Raw genomic sequence first — 20,011 nt, forward strand, 5'->3', positions numbered from 1 at the left:
ACGAACAAAAGCATAGTAACCCCAATACAATTCATCTGGGAGTGGCTTCTCACAAATCTCCAAACACGTCTGCTCTTCGATGTTGCGATAAAGGCATATTGGTTCTCATTTTGTTCAATTGGTCAAAGTCCAAATCAGCATAAATCACCTCAAAATAATCACTATCGTCATCAACAGATAAATCTTTGTCATCAAATTTCTTTGCTTTTGCCAACACAGTACCCCAGGGGTCAACAATGATGGAGTCACCATAGCTTATCCTTTCTATTGTATCCCCCTTTTCATTAGTCCCAACATCATGATGTCCACATTGTGCTGCATTGACCACAAAACATTGCGAGTCCAAAGCTCGAGCTTTACTCAACACTTCCCAATGTGCATCGCCTGTTTTCGTTGTGAATGCACTGGGGAAAGTGAGGATGTTGGCTCCCAATTGACGCAACTTCAAACTGAGTTCAGGGAACCGTATATCGTAACAGATTGAAAGACCGATATTGGCAACATCGTCGATTAAAGTCGGCGGTGTGATTGTGTTCCCCGCTTCCACTGAATTTGATTCCTTGAGTATTGGTCCATTGGGCACATCAACATCGAACAAGTGCAATTTTTGATATCGCGATACGATTGTCCCCTTTGGATCTATCAACAAGTGAACATTCTCGACCTTGGTGGTAGTGTCATTGGGCAAGTGAATACCGATGGACACATACGTAGATTGATTTAGAGCTTTAATATGTTCAACCAAGGGCGTGAGGAATGTTGTCTTGACTTGTTGTGATAATTGAAGTGAATGTTTTGCATTTTGAGCCAAGTAGTCGGTGGCTTCTGGAAGGAATAGAATGCGAGCTTGGTTTTGTATAGCAAGATTGAGGATTTTGTATACTGTACGAAGGTTATTTTTGGTGTTTGAAGATGAACATAGTTGACCAACAGCAACCTTCATTGTAAGGTGATGTATTACTGGTACATGAAAATATGTGGCGCTGACAATGACGTTTTTTTGAATGGTCCATTGGTAACGCTACCGTCTTTTCTAATGAAATATGGCGAGGTTGCCATCTACTTGCTCCCTCCCCCGATTAACAAGTTTGAACTTCTTCGAAATCTACAGCACGAGCTTCTTCTAATCTTTCCCCCGGTGATTTTTCTCCTCTTTTTCCCGGAGAGTTCTCTGATTGCATCACTTTGTCATTGATAAGAAATGTTGCAGAGCCAAACAAACGTTTTACAATCAGATGAGGGGAGTGAAGGTTTTCGCAAATCAAAGTTTTGCAATTGATACAGATGTTCTCCGCTTCAGATAATGAGAGATTTCTTTGATACACTCTAACCTTTATCGAATCAAAGTTTACTGCAACAACTCCAAATGCGGAGAAGGTACGAACAACACGCGCTTTCAGTTAGTAATGTTGTTAAAATCTACAATGCTCGTCATTTAGTTTACCTTCAATGTTTATTCACAGGAAAGTTATAAACTCATTCGTTACATTCGTTAAATCATCAAAAAAGTATAATACAACAGCGCCACTCTTATCTTCTAAGCTCTGTTAACTGGTCCAGCAGTATGTACGTCTTCTGATGAGTATATAGTTGGCTCAAATGGTTCAGCATCTTCAGCTTTTGTAGTAGTGGTAGCAGCGGCAGCAGCAGAAGCATTGATAACATCGTCATTGGAAACCAATGAAATGTCGTTGATGTTGTTGTAGTTTACACATCTTATCCTTGATGAGTAAAATTGTTTCTTTATGAGTTGGCTTGGTTGCGATTTTGGGTATCTTATGATTTGTTGTTTAGCAATTGGAACCCAATGCCTGGCAGCAGTTTGTATATTGCTTACACTGAGAATTCTTTGTGCGACCATCGTAGTAGTGTGGAATAGTTGTGCTTGTAGGGGTATAATATGAAAGTTGGTATGAAGCAGAAACATACCAGTTTGAACTCTATTGGATATTTCATGGGATATTTATAATTTGAGAATTGTGCTTTGGTGATGATAATAGTTTTCCGTTTCTCCAGATTTTACTCTCTTTTGTGTCCATTACGCAATCACCCATTATATGCAGTATTTATATAAGGTTGACTCATTTGTAAATGACTATTACTACCAACACAATTGACAATACGTAATTAAGCCGAGCTTAAAAAAAAAAAAAAATGTATTGTAGCTTTCTTCCCCGGATAATCGCAAACAATTGGGTTTTTTTTTTATCGCACTTTAACCTCCGAGGTTTCCACAATACAATAATGGGCCATTGTGGTTTCGTTTCCAAAGGTAACGGTCCCACGTGTAAGACTCCGCACAATAGACAATCCCCTGTAGTTACCTCAGTAGTCATGCCACCTTTTTTTTTTTTTTTTTTGTTATTTTTTTGGCTCCGGTTGTCCATGCGCAATCGAATCCATAGAAACTTCCGTTCTTCCAGAAATATTACGTTGTGCTCTCACATGCATTTAAAAGTTGATGTAGCAATAATATGGTATTCACTTCCATTCATCCAGGGGGCACTTAGTTACCTGCCAAAAGGGCACGCCGAGTGCTGCCTAAAGCTCCCTTGTCAATACGATTCTATTATAGAGCGTTGCTTCGTAGTTGATCCTTTTGTGGTCTGATTTCTTGTCTCTGTCCAATAAAAACGATTCAACTACTCTTTGTGTTTGTGATACGAATAAGGCACCACTGAGTAAAAGATGTTCATCAACACTATCATGCCTTCTGTCATTTAAGTAAATCACTTGGAATGCCATGGTGACATACTCAAGAAAACAAGCCATTATATGGGGTTTTGACAGCTATTGTTTTGCAGAGTCTTTGATCTTGATAGTTTCTTGATAGTATCCTCATTACACCTCGGGAGAGAGCTACGTTTAGAGGTTGCAAGGGATCTACAATCAGAATACCCCTTTGGTCAGCCCCAGATACTTTTTTCGCGTACATAGCAGATCCTAGCTCCGCATCTCAGCTTCCGTAGCTCACAGGAGCCAGATCCAACTCTTAATTTCATACGAACCTTTTCGCAACCATGTGCTCAGTAAGCATGGTCGTGTAAGAAAGCCCCATTTCGAAAGTTCTTCCCCAGACAAAATTTCATAAATCCCTTTGATCACTGTGCACTACCCTTTTTCTCTTTAATATTGTGTCACTTTTTTCGTTCTCACTCCACCACTGTCGAAAATCGTTCACTTGAATCTCGGTGTATTATTTTACAAACTAAAGTCATTCTCTACCAGTGAAGGAGATTTTAACTATACAATATACTACAACGAGCTGCAAAATTTGGTCTACAGGTCGGTGCTTTCTATAACCATACAACAAGCTTTAAAAAACATTCATTAGTCTCATTACACTTTGTACAACATGGGTACTGGTTGGGAGTTGACAAAAGCTTTAAAGGAGAAAATATTTCAGTATGCCATCTACAACCAAACACCTATATCGTTACGACAAATGGTGCAATTTGGACCCACTCCTTCTCCAGGATCCATCTTTCTTGCTTCAAAATTCATTGTTGAAGAGTTGCCTATAAGATTGGCTAAAAAGGTGAAGGATTTAGAGTATGCGCCCTTGGGATTGAATGAAAGCCCTTCCACTATAAAAGTCAAAGATTGGTATGCTCAATCATTTCAAGAACTAACTGAATTACCAAAACCCAAAATCGATGAGAACTTGAAAAAATTGTTGTATAGTAACAATGGCAACAATAATGGATTCAAAGTTGATGATCTTGATGACCAACCAAATATTCAAGAAGAAATCCACAAAATTTCTGAGATACAAGAGGATAACCCAGCTATAAACAATGTGTTTAGTGATGATGGTATAGTAGTTCGACATCACCATCACCACCACCAAAACCCAGAGCAGACCAAGCTGACCACAATGGCTCCAACGAGGATACCGTCAAAGGGTCAAGAAAGTACCACCATACGGAGTGAGTCACCCACTTTTGGTATGACCTATTTCCTGCCATGTCCAACAAACATTGTATGGCCCAAGGAGGTTTATGCTTATAACAAATTAGTGTTTGACGCGTTGGAAAAGATAAAGAAAAGACACGATGCAACAGTTGCTACTATGGCGCAGGGTGTGCAAGAATGGAAATCGAAAAATAAAACCGTGTTTGTGAATTCACAGATTCAAACATTTCTTGATCGTTTTTACATGTCACGTATCGGAATCCGTATGTTGATTGGCCAGCATTTAGCATTAAACATGGCACAAAATTCACCAACAAAGCAGCGTTTACTGAAGCTCATCAATGGCTCTGAAGGTTCAACTAAGAAGCCTGGTAGGTCGAATTACGTCGGTGTCATTTGCACTGATTGTAATGTTGGTGAAATTGCTGAAGACGCAATTGAAACTGCTAAATATATTTGTGAGGAATATTATGGATTGTTCGAAGCCCCTGAGATACAATTGGTTGCACCACAACAGGATATCAATTTCATGTATGTTCCCGGTCATTTGATTCACATGTTGTTTGAAACTTTGAAAAACTCATTGCGTGCAACTATTGAATTTCACACGCCAAAGTTGAAGCAAAAATACGTTGAGGAACATCCAGGAACAAAATTGGACGAGGTTGACCTTAATGACCTAGAGTATCCGCCAATCAAGGTGATCATTTCCGAAGGTACCGAAGATATTGCCATCAAAATCTCTGATGAAGGGGGCGGAATCCCTCGCTCGTCGTTGCCATTGATTTGGACGTACTTGTACACAACTATGAATGAAACTCCAACATTGGAACCAGAGTACAATCAGACAAGTTTCAAAGCACCAATGGCTGGTTTCGGTTATGGATTACCCATCAGTCGTTTGTATGCGCAATACTTTGGAGGTGACTTGAAATTGATTTCAATGGAGGGATACGGAACAGATGTTTACTTGCACTTGAATCGATTGAGTAGTTCGAATGAGCCTTTGCCATGACTAGACGGGTATATGAGAAGTGTCAGAATAAGCACATTCATGTGGTGTGTTGGCGGATACTCTCTTGCTTTTGGATACTTGATATGGGCAAGTTTTGTAGATGTGTAGGGCGTATAAATTAGACTTGTCTATTTATTACAATGCATGTTGTTTCGTGGTTGCAAAAGCCGATTGGGGTATAGACTTTTGATTTTGTGTGATTTTGTATACAACCGAGGAGTAAAGACATTGGAAAGGATGTAATCCAACGCTCACAACAAAAGATGTTAAAAAAAAAAGAGGATAGTCGAGAGTATGTGGGGCAAAAAGTCTGAATCAGTGACTATACATAGGAAGACCCATTGTACTTAGTCGATGAAGATTTTTTTGGTTGTGTTTGAACCCCACGAAAGTTGGTGTAGAGGATCATCATGACCACTCCAGTATACTAGCTTTGTTTACCCAAAAATAACCATAACCATTTCAGCGCCGTATTACGTATATCAGCACCTCTCACCACCAACCATATTAGACCCCTTCTCATCTCAAATCAAGGATAAAGCAATGGAGTTATGCGTGCCTTTAAGGAGGCAAAAAAAGGCAGAAGCCAGTTCAAAGTCAAGGCAAATGAAGAGGAAAAAAAAAAAAAAATTCATTAAAAAAATTCGTTAGAAAAAAAAAGTCATACTCCACTTTTGCTCAAAGTAAATCATTTTCCGTTCATCTCATAGCTGAAGGTTTATATCATCACAACATGTCAGCATCAGCGCCAAGAACAAAGCCCTGGGAAGTATCACAGGGTACAAGCGCGGCATCAACTCAGCAATCCACAGCTATACCCACTGGCGCTACTGACTCAACGGCGACGGCGACAGCGACAGGATCATCAACAAATCCATCTTTACCTGATCGTCCAACGTCACTCACTAACGAGTTCAACAATATGGCTCAAACATCGCCTTATGGAACCAACACCACCAATAATGCCTATGGCACTTCGTCAACGTATGGCAACGGGTATGGCTCATCTGGTTATGGGTCGTCAATGTATGGCTCTGGTTATGGCTCTGGTTATGGATCTGGCATGTATGGGTCAGGTTACGGTTCAGGTTTTGGCTCAAGCATGTACGGAGGTTACGGCTCAGGGATGTATGGATCGGGTTACGGTTCAGGAATGTACGGTCTGGGGATGTATGGTTCAGGAATGTATGGAGGTGGATATGGAGGAGGAATGTACAACCAACCCGGAGCGATGCAAGGAGGCTTTGGTGAGGGAACGCAAGCAACTTTCCATTTGATTGAGAGTATCATTGGCGCCGTTGGTGGATTTGCTCAAATGTTGGAAGCTACATACATGGCAACGCATTCGTCATTTTTCACCATGGTCAACCTTGCTGAGCAATTTGGTAATTTGAAAAACGCTCTCGGCTCTTTGCTAGGAATATTCGCCATGATTAAACTTGTCAAAAAGTTGTTTGCCAAACTAACGGGGCAAGTTTACAACAATGGCATAAATTTAAATGAATTCAACAAATTCGAAGCTAAGCAAAAGAAATTAGAAGACCAGATCAAGAGAAATGGGGCAAACAGTAACAAGCCACCAAGGTTATCATTTAAGCCATTGCTTATTTTCCTTGCTGCATCTATAGGTCTCCCATACTTGCTAAGTAAAGCTATACAAATGCTCAACGAACAAAACAGACGCAAAATGGAAATGCAACAGCAGCAACAACAACAGCAACAACTTGGAGGACCAAATGCACCATTTGACCCATCAAATTTACAGTTTGCCAAAGCGCTATACGAATTTAATCCGGAGAACCCACAAATGGAAGCCGAATTGAAACCAAATGAATTAGTGGCAATCTTATCTAAACAAGATCCACTAGGAAATGAATCCAAATGGTGGAAGGTTAGAACGAGGACAGGGAAAGTTGGGTACGTGCCGAGCAACTTTTTGCTGGTGATTGAACGTAAACTGCAACCACCATTGAAACAAGTAGAGTCTGCACCAGCAGTTCCTCAAAACGCAAAAACGGAGCAAATGTTGGAGGAGTTTAAGAATATGTAGTTATTCAATTTTAGGTTCATTTTTAGACGGCGATGGCAGTAGGGAAATGTAATTCCGTTTTGATTGAAAACTACATACTAGCTAGTAAATATTACTGGTGCTACTCTTCCTCACAATCCATCGTCAGGACGACATTGCTCGCTCTCAACCTTCTCTCCCTTATCCTTTAAGCTCTTGTATCCACGCTGGGCAGCACGTACTTTGTGAATAGCATCACTATGATGTTTGAGATGTTGTGCCACGTCGATTCCTTCAGCAAGAAATTCACCTGTTCTCTTATTCAATGTGGAAGCTGCCTGGGCTGTTTGGTTCTTCAACTGAGTGACAAATTTTGGTGAATGTTCTGTTGCCCATTGTTTTATTGAAGACTGGGCTGGTTGTTTGATTGCATAGTTGCGAATTTGAGTTGATGCAAAAACGGCTTGTCTACTTAACAGTTTCGATAACATCTTAATGTGGGTGATGTGATTGGAAATGAAGGGAGTCGAAGGGATTGTAGATTTAGGATTCCTTTTTATATTGATTAGCCCCTTACCCATTTTTTTCCTCATTTCTTTCTTCTTTTGCAGCTTATTTTCCCTTAAAAAAGAAAGGTTGAGTTTGTTGCATAGTCACGCAGAAAACGGCAGAACTTAATTACAAAAGAATATTCCGCAAAGGAGCATGGCGAAAGTATTAAAGTGTGACTTTCTTTGAATAAAGATTAACGCATGGTGTTATGCTGCAGTATTGAATTGTGTTATTTCTCTCGATAGGTGTTGTTATGTATCTTTCGTATGGCTTCTTGCTGTCCCCGCATTGAGTAACACTCCTCCTGAAAATGAATCCACCTGTTAAAAGTTAGAAAGTTTGTCAATCGAGTAGTCTATCTTGGACAAGTCTGGCTCTTTGTCAGTCTCTTCCAATTTACCCACTTACTATCACTGCACGTGTATATACGAAGTGTATCGATCATCTTGTTCTTAATATTGTGTAATCTCGATTCTGCGTGATGACGACATCGTGAAAAAGCGGTATAGTCCCACGACAATGAAAAAGTTACAAACAATCATTCTCGATGGAGCGGTGTACAACTGTTCCCAAAGCTTTCAATAAAACGTAATTGGTCTTAGATAGGTAAACTATAATATACCAAACTTGCAAAACAATGTGCAATAATAGATCCTTGCTACACACATTGTCGGCAACAGCTTCATTTTGTGTAATTTGATGATGTATATAAGTAGCAATCGAAATTCAGCAAATTTACCTCTCCTTCCGAGGTCACTTCCTTTCTTTCGCCATTAACTTAGAATGTTTCGTCAATCAGTATTAAGATCTATTAGACCAGCAATTGCTTATAGACCAGTGGTCATCTCCAGAAACTACGGTGTTATCGATGCTGCTACTCAAGCAGTATTCGGCAAGAAAGGATTGGAAGAAAAGAAGCGCAAGGAAGGGGAATTGGAAAATAAGGCCCAAGAGGTAAATTTAGATGGTGGCAGAAAAGCTGCTAGTAAGTTGGATGATGCCCAGGATGCTGCTCAGGATGCTGCTCAAGACGCAAAATCAACCCTTGAAGATGCCAAGGATGGGGCTCAATCAACAATTCAAAATGCTGCTGACAAGGTCAAATCGGCCGCTGACACTATCAACAAAAAAACAGGTCAGGTTCTTGCAGATGGGATCGAAACTGCTCAAGAAACTGTTCAAACCGGAGCCAACAAGAGTGACGATTTGGCCTCCAAGACAAAGGAAACAGTTGAAAATGCAGCCGAATTGAGTTACGAAAAACGCATTGAAACAGAAGAAAAGGAAGGTAGAGAAGAAGTAAGAGAAAACATCAAAGGGTATGCAAGTTTGCAAGACAAGGGTAGAAAAGCCCCAATTGAGCAAAACAGACCCGACGATGCTATGTAGAGATTATTTATTCGTGTTTATATATCAGCTATAGAAAACAAAAAGAAATACAAATAAATCAGCAAATTTGAATAATTCCTCAATCCATATCGTTATCACTCGAATCGTGTAGATCGTCGATGTTTGTAGTATGAGGTGAAAAATTCACCCTTCGTGCGCTTCTTCCTGACTCGTTTGACCCACTTCTTCTTCTACGCGCTTCCTGTTCTTCGTCATTATCATTCATTGATCTCGCCCTTCTAACTCGCCTTGATTCTCGAGAACCCCTTCGCAAGCGCGATAAACTGGAACCTCCAAATGGTTCAGGGAATGGGAACCGTTTCGGCAACACAATGCTGGGATCTCTAGATTGAATTGGACGTGATTGGTAAGGTGGTGTGGCCCAGTTTTGATCCATGTAGGAGTCAGTAACGGGAGTTATTCGTGGATTGAATGGCCGTCTGAATGGACGGAATACATCAGTTGAATGATTAATCAAATGCTCAACAATCTCAGATTCGTTATTATAGTTAGCAACCACATTTTCCTCAATATCTTCTCTTCGTGAAACACTTGGATCATTCTTCCTAGCCTCAACCTCTTTTCGACACAAGGGACAAGAAACATGTGCTTTCAACCACTCAACAATGCATGATAATCCGAAAATGTGTCCACACTCTGGCATTTTCACAGCAATATGTCCTTCCCGTTTGTATTGCTCAATCCTCTTTTCTTTTCTTTCCGTGCTATCGTTGCTATATCCGGGGAATTGGTCATCCATTGTTACAGACTCAAAAGTTGACAAGTTTCGCTGCGGGAACCTACTGTACATGCTACACCCAACATCTGTAGGTAAAAACAAGGGAGGATCTTTAAAAGTTGATGATTTGAAAATGCACTCTAGCTGTATCCCATACTCGTCTCGAAGTTTCTCTTTGAACTCCTTGTCTTGCTGTAACAACTCCTTGCGTTTCTCATTATCATGTTGTTCCAGAGACTCTTTAACCTCTACTTTTTCCATTTGAAATTTGTCGTAACATATCGCACATTCCTTGTCTATCAATTGTGTCGGATCAACTTTGACTAAGTTAGCAATCGCATCGTCGGATGCCAGACGATTGCCGAGTCCTGCAGCATCTAATGCACGGTCAAAGACATCACGTAACCAAAATGGGATACCATTTGTATCACCGTTTGATACCTCAAAGTCAACAATCAAGGGTGAATCCATTGTGTAGTATGCAGTTAAAGAAAGAAAGAAAAAGAAAAGTATTGAACTCAAGTTCACTATTCGCACTAAAGAATGATTTATAAACATACTCATACTGGATACGTAATAACACCTAATTGTTGCCTGATCTGATTAATCCTAGTCTTTTCATGATACGACAACCTCTTGAAATACTCTTCAGTCATATTGACAAATTCTAATGCTTTTTCAACCAGCTGAGCATCCATATTTCGCAAAGCATTCTGGGTCTCTATAGGCAATTTGGACCACCCAGTCCCTGGTCCCATTTGCTGATGGGACGAGTACGTAGAAGGACTACCTTGTTGATATTGTGGTTGCGGGTATAATTGTTGCGAACTTGGCTGCGGTGTTGATGACACTGATTTCGAAGTAAGAACATCATTATCGACAAACCCCATCAATAATAACACTTGTGCGGCACACACTGCAAACTCGGGATTCATTTGATAAAGGTCTTGTGCTCTCGATGGATCAGTTTGCAATGCATTCTTTAAATTAGCAAGAAATTGAATCAATTGCACTGGTTGGATCTTGCTGAGTGTGGCATTTATATTATCAGGCGTGGCGAATGGTAAGGTAGGCGGGCAAGGATAAGTCTTTGTTGCTTGTGTGAACTTCATTGGCACGGTTTCAGTTGGCCCACCTTGAGGCAAACTTGGGTTGAAGCTTTGTGCAGTAGGAACTGTCATGCTATTGGTTGGGATTGGTGTCAGTGGTAAAGGTGAGTTGGTTCTCCCGAGGAATGGGACAGAGGTAGACCCGAGTGCGGGACTAGAACTACCTACCATTGCAGGAGGTAATTGGACATAGTTTGGTAACTTGTTTCTATTTAGTGGAAGAACTCTTCGTGCTTCTGGAGGTGCGCTGTTGCCCTTATATGCCTCTTTAGATCCTTCGATTTTGAGTCTTTTCGGGAAGCCTTGAGCTTGATGAATCAATATTGAGCTCAACAAAGGGGCTGCTTTCTGTGCCTCTTGGGTGTTTTGATACTCAACAAAGCAAAAGCCTTTGTTTTTACCTTCAAAGTCGTATCCTAATCGCACATCTACGATGTTTCCCGATCCACAAACAACTGACTTGACGGTCTCTTCGTCCCAATCAAATGGAATCAGACCAACATAGAGGACACTAGAGGTGATTGGTTTAAGTTGTGGTGGCATTATTGTGATGAGGGTAGTAGGAGGATCTAGGTAATGTTACAATTTTTTTTTCTTCTTTTTTTATGTTCGCTCTACTCATTTTTGCAAAGTTGTGTACTCTATACAACTCTTTCAGCTCCACTCAACTTTACGGCGGCCCCATATTTTTGCAACTTCGTCAACAATGTATCACCTTGTTTAATCAAAAGATGGTATTGGTTGTTCTTATTGTCTGGCCTGTTTGTTTCGATGATGCCGTTAACTTTATCTATAACGCAATTGAGTTTTTTGTTTGGAATAAATCTGCACAAATCTTGATCCAAAAAGTCTTCACTGATGTTAAAGTTGGCTGCCATTGATTTCAACGATAAGGATTTGTAGCTTTCTAACAATTGTCCATAAGACTTACACCTCATCTCCCGAAGGAAGTAGTTTGCATGAGCGTGCAAATACTTGTTTGGCAAAAGCAATTGGTCATAAGATTGCAAAAGGTAGTCAAATAAACAATTGTATTGACAAGTGTATAACGAATTGGTCAAGTTCAACAAAGGTTCCAACTCTGGTGCAGACGAGTAAATCGATAAAATCTCTGGTGAATCAATAATCTTCTCCTTCAAGTCAACTCTGTCCAAAGATATCACCCCAGCAACAATTGCATAATGTGCAATCTGTTCATATGTGCACAATTCAGTGGACGTGAAAGTAGCTAATGAGTCTGTGAGCAATTGTGAAGCTTCGGAAAAATTCCTTGTGGCAAGCAAATAGATCCCATTGTAAGCCTTAAATCTATTACGACGCTCCCAATCTCCCCCCTTTTCTATCAAAATAGAAATCTGATCAAGGTCTTTACGGACTTGGGGCAAATCATTGAAAAAAAAGTCAAGTCTAGTCAATGTCAACAAATTGTCAATCTTTTTACCTGTGTCAGAAGTCAACTCCAAAACTTTATTCAAAGTTTCAGTGGCGTTAGTTCTATCAATGATTTTTGTATAATACTCAGCCAACTTTGTCGTCGTGGCAACAACATCCAACTCTGTTTCTTCTTCTCCCTCGGCTTCCTTTATCTTCAGCTTCAATTCGCCGATTTCAGTTTCATTCTTCGATGCTAGCTTCTTGTAAAGGGATTCATCAAAGGGAAAGTCTTTGACCTGTTCGTGTAAATACTTGTAATATGGTGCAAGATTCTCACTTTTAATGGCATTTGTCAATTCTTCAAAAATCTTTCCTCTTTCCTCGGCTGAGATTGGCGTTGTGAGTAAAAATTCCTTCTCTGATAGTTTATGATCAGGAATATGAGGTACGTCTGATTCTATTTCCATGGTGGCGTGATTATTGCTGAGAAAAATCGATTTAATCTCCTGGAAGGCGAAATTTTTGATTTTTTTGCTTTGGCTCGTCCTTTGAGAAGTAAATCTTCGTTAAGTCCGAAACAACTGCGACAATAAAAAAAAAAGTTTACGACAATGGAATGGCTCCAAGCAATCACCTGTCTTTGAACTCCGGAAGACATCTATCTATACTCCCGATGTTGGGTTTGTTACTCCATCTGGGAACCTCCGTAAATGCACTTATAAGCAGAAACAATTTAAAATCTGATTTGTACCCCACCTATTTGTGTGCTTATATAAACCCTAATAGCCGCTGAATACAATTGCGGATAAAAATATTTGTTACAAAACAACACCGAGATTCACCCGTCGGGGATGTGGGGTCAGTGTAAAAGGAGAGAAAAAAAAATAGGTGTATTATTATGCCTATAAATATATATATACATATATATGCAAGAATATTGGCAAAATTACAGAATTCTTTTGCTGAAGTAACCACTACTCACCATGTCAGTTAAGGACGATATTCCAGCAATCTTTTTAGATAAGGTTTCCCCAAGAGGTCTTGAAGCTATTCAAAAGACAAAAGACTTTGTTGAGCAATACTGTATTCCTGCCGATAAAGTTTTCAAGAAACAGATTTCGACAGACCCAGCGGTAAGATGGAAACAATACCCTGCTATTATTGAACCATTGAAGAAAAAGGCTAGGGAATTGGGATTGTGGAACATGTTTTTGTCCAAGCATTACAAAGAGGGTCCTCAATTTACCAACTTGGAATATGGATTGATGGCTAGGTATCTAGGAAGATGCCACACTGGTCCTGAAGCCACTAACACTAGTGCACCAGACACGGGTAATATGGAGTTGTTTGCAAAATATGGTACAAAGGCGCAAAAAGACAAATATTTGGTGCCCTTGATGGATGGTAAGATTAGATCAGCATTTTTGATGACTGAAAAGGGGATCTCATCGTCCAATGCGTTGAACATTTCCACCACTGCAATTAAAAACTCACGTGGAAACTATGTCTTGAATGGTACCAAGTGGTTTGCATCAGGCGCTGGTGATCCTAGAACTGCCGTTTGGTTGGTTATGTGTAAGACTGCCAACGATGAAAAGAATGCATTTAAAAACCACTCAGTATTAGTGATTAATGTTAAGCATGCATTAGCATCAGGCAAGGCTGAAGTTATTAGACCTTTGGGAATTTTCGGATACGACGATGCTCCTCATGGACATTGTGAAATTGTTTTCAAAGATTATGAAGTTTCATCAGAGTTGATGCCAGATACCATTTTGGCTGGTGTTGGTAAAGGATTCGAATTGATTCAATCTAGATTGGGCCCGGGTAGAATCCATCATTGTATGAGAGCTATTGGTGCTGGTGAATTTGCATTGTTGCGTATCGCCCACAGAGCTAATCACAGAATTATTTTTGGTAAACCAATGAATAGAAGAGAAGGCTTTTTGATGCAGTATGCCAAGTACAGAATCGAGATTCAAAAATGTTTATTGTTGGTTTTAAATGCTGCCCACAAGATAGATATCACTAATGCCAAAGAAGCTCAAAGAGAAATTGCAATGGCCAAGATTGAAACTCCAAAAACCATTTGTGATATTCTTGATTGGGGTATTCAAGTGTTTGGAGCTGAGGGTTTCTCTCAGGATACAGAATTGGCGCAAATGTACGCTTGGAACAGAACTTTGAGAATTGCAGATGGACCAGATGAAGCACATTTGGCTCAATTAGCAAGAAGAGAAGCCGCAAAGTTCCCTGACGTTGACGTGTTTTTTAAAGATGTTGATTCAAGAGTTGAGGCTGTTAGTAAATTATAAACTTTAGTATAAAACGCTTTGTTGAAAATCATAAATCAATCCTTTCTCAAAAAACGTCTTTTTCTTTGTGTTTTCCTCTTTTATTAGCTGCGCGTGCTGCTGTTTCTGCTCTTGTTCAGCTTGCTCAAAGGGTATCTGTTGTAGATTTTCCAAATGATCATCCTCTCTATCTATGTCAAGCTCTCCCATCATCACCACATTTTCACCGCGCACTATGAACACCCCACGGTATATTTCACCAAATTTCTTGGGCTCTCCTTCAACGTATATCCTTTCAAAAGTATCTTGAAGCACCAAATTGGCAAATTGGTCAAATGTTCTCAATATGCCGAAAAAGTTTCTTCCATCCTTCAAAAGGACAAATATTTTGCGGTCAACTGACCCGACAATAGCGGCTGCAGTGGTGAATGCATAACTCTCCAAGTATAGATCCTCTACACTTGTTCCAAGAGGGTCACTTGGTTGTTGTCCCTGTTGTGACGGTTTCTCTTCGGTCATAGGGTAGATGGCTGGGTACAAGTGAGGGTCTTTTGGCGGATTTTTCTTTTTCGTTTGTTTTTTTTTCCTCTGTCGGTCTAGGAAGAAAATGGAAATACACGCAGGACGGAGGAAAAATGGGTAACGCAGAGAATAGAAATGGCAGTAGGTGTTACCGAAGTCGACAGAGGTAAGGCGATGTATAGGATTTTGCTCATTTGGAGGCTGAAAGTGATGAAATCGTAAACATTGTGTAGGACACAAATTTCAAGATTATGTACTCAAAAAATCGTATAGCAGTAAAATCTCCGATGTATTTGCAATTCTTCTACAGGCAGCTCATCAATGGCATAATCAGTACTTTCTCTTGCTGATTCATTATCGATCGTAGTTGATGGTTAGATTTTCCTAGCTCGATGAAATTGGCGATGAGTGAAAAGACAAAAAAAAGAAAAATTGGTTACCTCCTCCACTGTGTACACAACCAAGATGTCATTCTTCAGCTACAAGGACTACATAGAGGAAGGCGATTTGGTTCTCGCCTTCATCAACAGAACTACCATCAAACCCATATATGTTAAGAGTGGAGAAATTCTCAATACCCGTTATGGCCATTTCCTTCACTCTACCATGATCGGGATGAAATACGGTGCACAGATGCGTGGTGCTAAAGGATACGGGTTTATCCACTTGTTGTATCCTTCTCCGGAAATGTGGACCTTATCTTTACCTCATAGAACTCAAATTGTGTACACGCCAGACTCGTCATACATTATACAGCGTTTGAATGTACGACCTGGATCCAGAGTCATTGAAGCTGGAACAGGATCGGCGTCGTTTACTCATTCCTTTGCGAGAACAGTGGGAACAAGGGGAAAGGTGTTTACATTTGAGTTTCACGAACCAAGGTTTTTGGAGGCAAAGACGGAGTTGCTGGATCATGGGTTGACAAACACAATCATTACCCATCGTGACGTATGTAATGGTGGTTTCGACATCAACGACACAATCGATGGAGACGTGGTGTTTTTGGATTTGCCATCTCCGTGGGATGCTATACCGCATTTGGATACAGTCATTGCAAAACAAAGGCAAGTGGGAATATGTTGTTTTTCACCGTGTATTGAACAAGTGGCGAAAACTGTGACTGCGTTAGAGGAAAATGGATGGACGAATGTGGAAATGGTTGAGATTGCCGCCAAGAGATGGGAAGCACGCAAAGAGATGAAAAGAGATGTGAGTAATGCTATCAACAGAATCAAAGACATACAGGTGAGGAAACAATATGGGATTGAAAGTAGAAGAGCAGGACAGCCACCACAAAAATTGGCCAAATCGGATGACTCATTCAAGTCAGTAAGAAAAAGTGCCAAGGTCAAAGAAGGTGAAGATGGGTATGAGTGGCTTGAGGTGACAAAGACAGAATCGGAAATTAAAAGTCACACATCGTATTTGACATTTGCGTATAGAATATGTGTGAGGTAGCGTAATTTATTTAATCGTTGACATTTTTTTCTTCTGTCGAATACCGAACCGCCGAATTAAACTTTCTTTTATAGCAAAGGCATGAGTTCGCCAATTGGTATGTACCGTCCTTATGTAAGCATATTTTAACTGAATACTAACCAAAGTGTAGTACTTGATCAAGGAACTGGATTTGTGAAAATTGGTAGAGCGGGTACCAATTTTCCTGATTACACTTTCCCATCTATGGTGGGAAGGCCAATATTGCGAGCAGAAGAACGCAATCTCTTAGTTCCGGATGATATTGAAATCAAAGACGTAATGTGTGGATCAGAAGCCAGTCAGGTGAGATCTTTACTTCAAATAAATTACCCAATGGAAAATGGTATTATAAAGAATTGGGAAGATATGGAGCACTTGTGGGATTATGCCTTTTATGAGAAAATGAAATTGAATCCACAAGGACAAAAGATATTATTAACTGAACCACCAATGAATCCGTTAAAGAATAGAGAAACCATGTGTCAGGTGATGTTTGAGAAATACGGATTTGGCGGAGTTTACGTTGCAATTCAAGCGGTGTTGGCGTTATACGCGCAAGGATTGAGTTCGGGAGTTGTTGTTGACTCAGGTGACGGTGTGACCCATATAGTCCCCGTATACGAATCTGTTGTGTTGAACCATCTTACAAAAAGATTAGATGTTGCCGGAAGAGATGTTACTAGACATTTGATTAATTTGCTTTTCCGCCGTGGTTATGCATTTAACAGAACTGCCGATTTCGAAACAGTGCGTCAAATCAAGGAAAAGCTATGTTATGTCAGTTATGATTTAGAGTTTGATTCAAAATTGGCAACGGAAACTACAACCTTGGTTGAGTCGTATGAGTTACCAGATGGTCGTGTTATCAAGGTGGGCAGTGAGAGATTTGAAGCACCAGAATGTCTCTTTCAACCACACTTGGTTGATGTTGAGCAACCCGGTGTTGGTGAAACATTGTTCAACACTATCCAGTCGGCTGATGTTGATGTAAGATCTTCCTTATTTAAAGCGATTGTTTTGTCTGGTGGCTCTTCAATGTATCCTGGCTTGCCATCAAGGTTGGAAAAGGAGCTCAAGCAATTGTGGTTGACCAAGGTTTTACGTGGTGATGCAACCAGATTAGATAAGTTTAAAGTTAGGATAGAAGATCCACCAAGAAGAAAAAACATGGTTTTTATTGGGGGTGCAGTTTTGGCCAATATCATGGCCGACAAAGATCACATGTGGATCTCAAAACAAGAGTGGGAAGAGCAAGGACCTAGAGTTTTGCAAAAGTTGGGGCCTAGATAAAAAGTAGCAGATAACAACTTAACAATTATAAGTTCTAATCTGATCTATAATGTCATTAACCATTGCGTCGTAAGCCTCGGTTGTGATCCCTTCGCCTGAAATTCTCTTGTTGTAGCCTAAATTGACACTTTGGTGAACAATTTTCGTAATAAAGTTTTCATCAACAACTTTGGGATGGAAAAATTCACTGTTTAAACATTGCTCTACCGTCCACCGATCGTCTGGATCACGAGCAAGACAATGGCGCATTAAATTGACGGCACTTTGCGGTACCGCGACACCACCAATGCCCAATTCTGGATACAGAATTTTGTATTGCGGGTTCATGATGGCCAAAATCCTCTTTGTGCCCATTAAAGAAGCATATGGCGGTCTTCCGTAGATGAACTGATACATGATACACCCACAAGACCAGATATCTGATGGTCTACCGACTTTCCAAGTTGTGTGTTTGGTTTCCGCCATACTAGCCTCCTCCAATGCCTCCGGTGCCATATAATTGGGAGTTCCTATTTGAGACTCTCGATATATGTTCGCGGTGTGGTCAGGCACAGCATTTGCAATTCCAAAATCAATAATTTTCAAAACACCACGCACCATAAGAAAGTTTGCTGGTTTCAAGTCACTGTGCACAACGCCTGCATCGTGTACATCTTTTACGCATTTGAACATTTCGGATATGTGGTATCTCACAAATTGTAAATCCAACGGTAGATTCATATTGAGTCTGGTTTGAAACAAAGTTGCCAAATCAACATCACCTCTTTCCATTATTAGGTAAATTGAAGATTTCGTCACCTCACTATCATAAAGCTTCACCACTCTTTTGTAGTTTCTCAAACGTCGAAGTAGTTCAATCTCCCCTTTGAAAGAGGAAATGTCTTCAACCTGGTTAAGGGTAACTTTTTTCAATGCAAATTGGTGTCCATTGGCGGCTTTTATACGATATACTTTGGATGATCCGCCTCTACCTAGTAGCTCCATCTTTTCGTATTGTTTGTTGTTGACTGTGAATGTTCGAGGCTCTGAAGGAGCTGCTACTGGGCGAGGTGGGACTATTGTAGGTTGTGCTGGTGCTGGAGGCGGAACAGGATGTGCTACTGGGGGCGCCATCGAGGGCCTTATTGGGGACGCCTGTGGAGGACGTGCTTGTACAGAAGCAGCCATTGTTGGCATTGCTGCTACTTCATCCCCTTTCTTTGGCGTTAATGGTTTCCTAAACGTATTTGATATATCACCCAATGGTTGGCGTTTGCCAGGATTTCGTTCCTCAACATTTTTTTTGATCAACTCTTCGTCAATGTAATCATCTTCAAGAGTATTATTTTGACTAGCCCTTTTAGGCGCACCGAGCACCTTGCCATACCTCCTTCTCTTGACACGATTTTCAGTGCCGGTGATTGTTGATTTCGACGTGGACCCCGACTTGTCCTCCATAAGTCCATCCGAGAGAGAATTTTCCGTTGTTGTTGTTGTATGCCCAAACACAGCAATGAGCTTCTTTCGCAAGTCAGTTGATCTCTCGGGAAAGTCTTGATGGTAGATCCCGGTCACCGGTGTATTTCGTTTTGAATTTAGCATTTCAATGCTATATGAGCTTAATGACGGCGGGGGCGCACACGTATTGTCATCATCGATCATGGTGCGATTCGATGGATTGGAGATATCGTACATTCGGTCTTGTTTGTGTTGATATATTCTTTGTTTTTTTGTTTTTGTTTTTCGTTTTTCTCTTTTCTTTTTGTAAAACAAAAAAAATGTAAATTCTGAGATTTCCCGTGTAGAGATGGTGATCCATCTGTTGAAGCTGACTGATGGATTGGTGATGAACGAGTGAAGTCAGACAATATCGGATAAAGAGGCGGTTTGAAAAGGAAATAGAAAGAAGGACTCAAGAATTTGGTAGAAAAAAATGTGTGTGAGATAACACAAGCCGTGCAAAAAAAGATGCTCCCAGTGAGGTTCGAACTCACGATCTTCTGATGTCACACTACTTATGAAGCTATGAGACAAATGTTCTAACCAACTAAACTATGGGAGCTTTCGACCACTGCGTTATATCAGTGATTTTCTGCAATGCTGTATTGACAATTGAGTAGGTGTAAGGTGGCAAATAATTATCTATGGTAAGTGGTGATGCTAACTGTTAATGCAGAGGAAGCTTTTAAGTCGTGTGTGAGTAGCTAAACTTAACTAAAACTAAAGACTATATAATTCTCAGTTGCATTACAGAAGGAACTCCATGTCCTTTTTATATTCAAATATCCCTTAAGGAAATCAAAGAGCACAATCCCGATATTTCTTATCACTCCAGTGAAAAGC

The 20,011-nt window shown here is 40.3% G+C and overlaps 14 protein-coding genes across 14 annotated transcripts, besides 1 other annotated feature; 6 read left to right on the top strand and 8 right to left on the bottom strand. All coding sequences in view use genetic code 12, as the record gives it.

Annotated features, from left to right (window-relative positions):
• Nucleotides 1-49: 49 nt before the first annotated feature.
• NIT2 (putative hydrolase) lies at nucleotides 50-943 on the bottom strand (the record flags this gene model as incomplete). Its single annotated transcript, XM_036808958.1, has 1 exon — nucleotides 50-943. One exon carries the CDS (start codon nucleotides 941-943, stop codon nucleotides 50-52), a length of 894 nt encoding a protein of 297 aa, XP_036665643.1.
• A 594-nt stretch (nucleotides 944-1,537) lies between these two features.
• On the bottom strand, nucleotides 1,538-1,861 carry CPAR2_201160 (uncharacterized protein; the record flags this gene model as incomplete). Its single annotated transcript, XM_036808959.1, has 1 exon — nucleotides 1,538-1,861. The coding sequence occupies one exon, from the start codon at nucleotides 1,859-1,861 to the stop codon at nucleotides 1,538-1,540; it is 324 nt and encodes a 107-aa protein (XP_036665644.1).
• A 1,494-nt stretch (nucleotides 1,862-3,355) lies between these two features.
• On the top strand, nucleotides 3,356-4,930 carry PDK2 (protein kinase; the record flags this gene model as incomplete). The annotated part of the gene is made up of 1 exon (XM_036808960.1): nucleotides 3,356-4,930. The coding sequence occupies one exon, from the start codon at nucleotides 3,356-3,358 to the stop codon at nucleotides 4,928-4,930; it is 1,575 nt and encodes a 524-aa protein (XP_036665645.1).
• A 733-nt stretch (nucleotides 4,931-5,663) lies between these two features.
• On the top strand, nucleotides 5,664-6,980 carry PEX13 (peroxin; the record flags this gene model as incomplete). The annotated part of the gene is made up of 1 exon (XM_036808961.1): nucleotides 5,664-6,980. One exon carries the CDS (start codon nucleotides 5,664-5,666, stop codon nucleotides 6,978-6,980), a length of 1,317 nt encoding a protein of 438 aa, XP_036665646.1.
• Nucleotides 6,981-7,090: 110 nt separating this feature from the next.
• On the bottom strand, nucleotides 7,091-7,429 carry CPAR2_201190 (uncharacterized protein; the record flags this gene model as incomplete). The annotated part of the gene is made up of 1 exon (XM_036808962.1): nucleotides 7,091-7,429. One exon carries the CDS (start codon nucleotides 7,427-7,429, stop codon nucleotides 7,091-7,093), a length of 339 nt encoding a protein of 112 aa, XP_036665647.1.
• Nucleotides 7,430-8,273: 844 nt separating this feature from the next.
• CPAR2_201200 (uncharacterized protein) lies at nucleotides 8,274-8,879 on the top strand (the record flags this gene model as incomplete). The annotated part of the gene is made up of 1 exon (XM_036808963.1): nucleotides 8,274-8,879. One exon carries the CDS (start codon nucleotides 8,274-8,276, stop codon nucleotides 8,877-8,879), a length of 606 nt encoding a protein of 201 aa, XP_036665648.1.
• A 79-nt stretch (nucleotides 8,880-8,958) lies between these two features.
• Nucleotides 8,959-10,089, bottom strand: CPAR2_201210 (uncharacterized protein; the record flags this gene model as incomplete). Its single annotated transcript, XM_036808964.1, has 1 exon — nucleotides 8,959-10,089. The coding sequence occupies one exon, from the start codon at nucleotides 10,087-10,089 to the stop codon at nucleotides 8,959-8,961; it is 1,131 nt and encodes a 376-aa protein (XP_036665649.1).
• Nucleotides 10,090-10,178: 89 nt separating this feature from the next.
• On the bottom strand, nucleotides 10,179-11,270 carry CPAR2_201220 (cleavage polyadenylation factor subunit; the record flags this gene model as incomplete). Its single annotated transcript, XM_036808965.1, has 1 exon — nucleotides 10,179-11,270. The coding sequence occupies one exon, from the start codon at nucleotides 11,268-11,270 to the stop codon at nucleotides 10,179-10,181; it is 1,092 nt and encodes a 363-aa protein (XP_036665650.1).
• A 98-nt stretch (nucleotides 11,271-11,368) lies between these two features.
• RPN7 (proteasome regulatory particle lid subunit) lies at nucleotides 11,369-12,568 on the bottom strand (the record flags this gene model as incomplete). The annotated part of the gene is made up of 1 exon (XM_036808966.1): nucleotides 11,369-12,568. The coding sequence occupies one exon, from the start codon at nucleotides 12,566-12,568 to the stop codon at nucleotides 11,369-11,371; it is 1,200 nt and encodes a 399-aa protein (XP_036665651.1).
• Nucleotides 12,569-13,084: 516 nt separating this feature from the next.
• Nucleotides 13,085-14,416, top strand: CPAR2_201240 (uncharacterized protein; the record flags this gene model as incomplete). Its single annotated transcript, XM_036808968.1, has 1 exon — nucleotides 13,085-14,416. One exon carries the CDS (start codon nucleotides 13,085-13,087, stop codon nucleotides 14,414-14,416), a length of 1,332 nt encoding a protein of 443 aa, XP_036665652.1.
• Nucleotides 14,417-14,419: 3 nt separating this feature from the next.
• On the bottom strand, nucleotides 14,420-14,914 carry CPAR2_201250 (uncharacterized protein; the record flags this gene model as incomplete). The annotated part of the gene is made up of 1 exon (XM_036808969.1): nucleotides 14,420-14,914. One exon carries the CDS (start codon nucleotides 14,912-14,914, stop codon nucleotides 14,420-14,422), a length of 495 nt encoding a protein of 164 aa, XP_036665653.1.
• A 468-nt stretch (nucleotides 14,915-15,382) lies between these two features.
• Nucleotides 15,383-16,378, top strand: CPAR2_201260 (tRNA 1-methyladenosine methyltransferase subunit; the record flags this gene model as incomplete). The annotated part of the gene is made up of 1 exon (XM_036808970.1): nucleotides 15,383-16,378. One exon carries the CDS (start codon nucleotides 15,383-15,385, stop codon nucleotides 16,376-16,378), a length of 996 nt encoding a protein of 331 aa, XP_036665654.1.
• An 81-nt stretch (nucleotides 16,379-16,459) lies between these two features.
• On the top strand, nucleotides 16,460-17,689 carry ARP2 (actin-related protein 2; the record flags this gene model as incomplete). The annotated part of the gene is made up of 2 exons (XM_036808971.1): nucleotides 16,460-16,475; nucleotides 16,530-17,689. 2 exons carry the CDS (start codon nucleotides 16,460-16,462, stop codon nucleotides 17,687-17,689), a joined length of 1,176 nt encoding a protein of 391 aa, XP_036665655.1.
• Nucleotides 17,690-17,707: 18 nt separating this feature from the next.
• MPS1 (serine/threonine/tyrosine protein kinase) lies at nucleotides 17,708-19,363 on the bottom strand (the record flags this gene model as incomplete). The annotated part of the gene is made up of 1 exon (XM_036808972.1): nucleotides 17,708-19,363. The coding sequence occupies one exon, from the start codon at nucleotides 19,361-19,363 to the stop codon at nucleotides 17,708-17,710; it is 1,656 nt and encodes a 551-aa protein (XP_036665656.1).
• A 274-nt stretch (nucleotides 19,364-19,637) lies between these two features.
• Nucleotides 19,638-19,730, bottom strand: a tRNA (tRNA-Met).
• Between the last annotated feature and the right edge of the window lie 281 nt (nucleotides 19,731-20,011).

This window comes from Candida parapsilosis, contig 005809 (genome assembly GCF_000182765.1).
Source record: "Candida parapsilosis strain CDC317 annotated contig 005809".
NCBI lineage: Eukaryota > Fungi > Ascomycota > Pichiomycetes > Serinales > Debaryomycetaceae > Lodderomyces > Lodderomyces parapsilosis.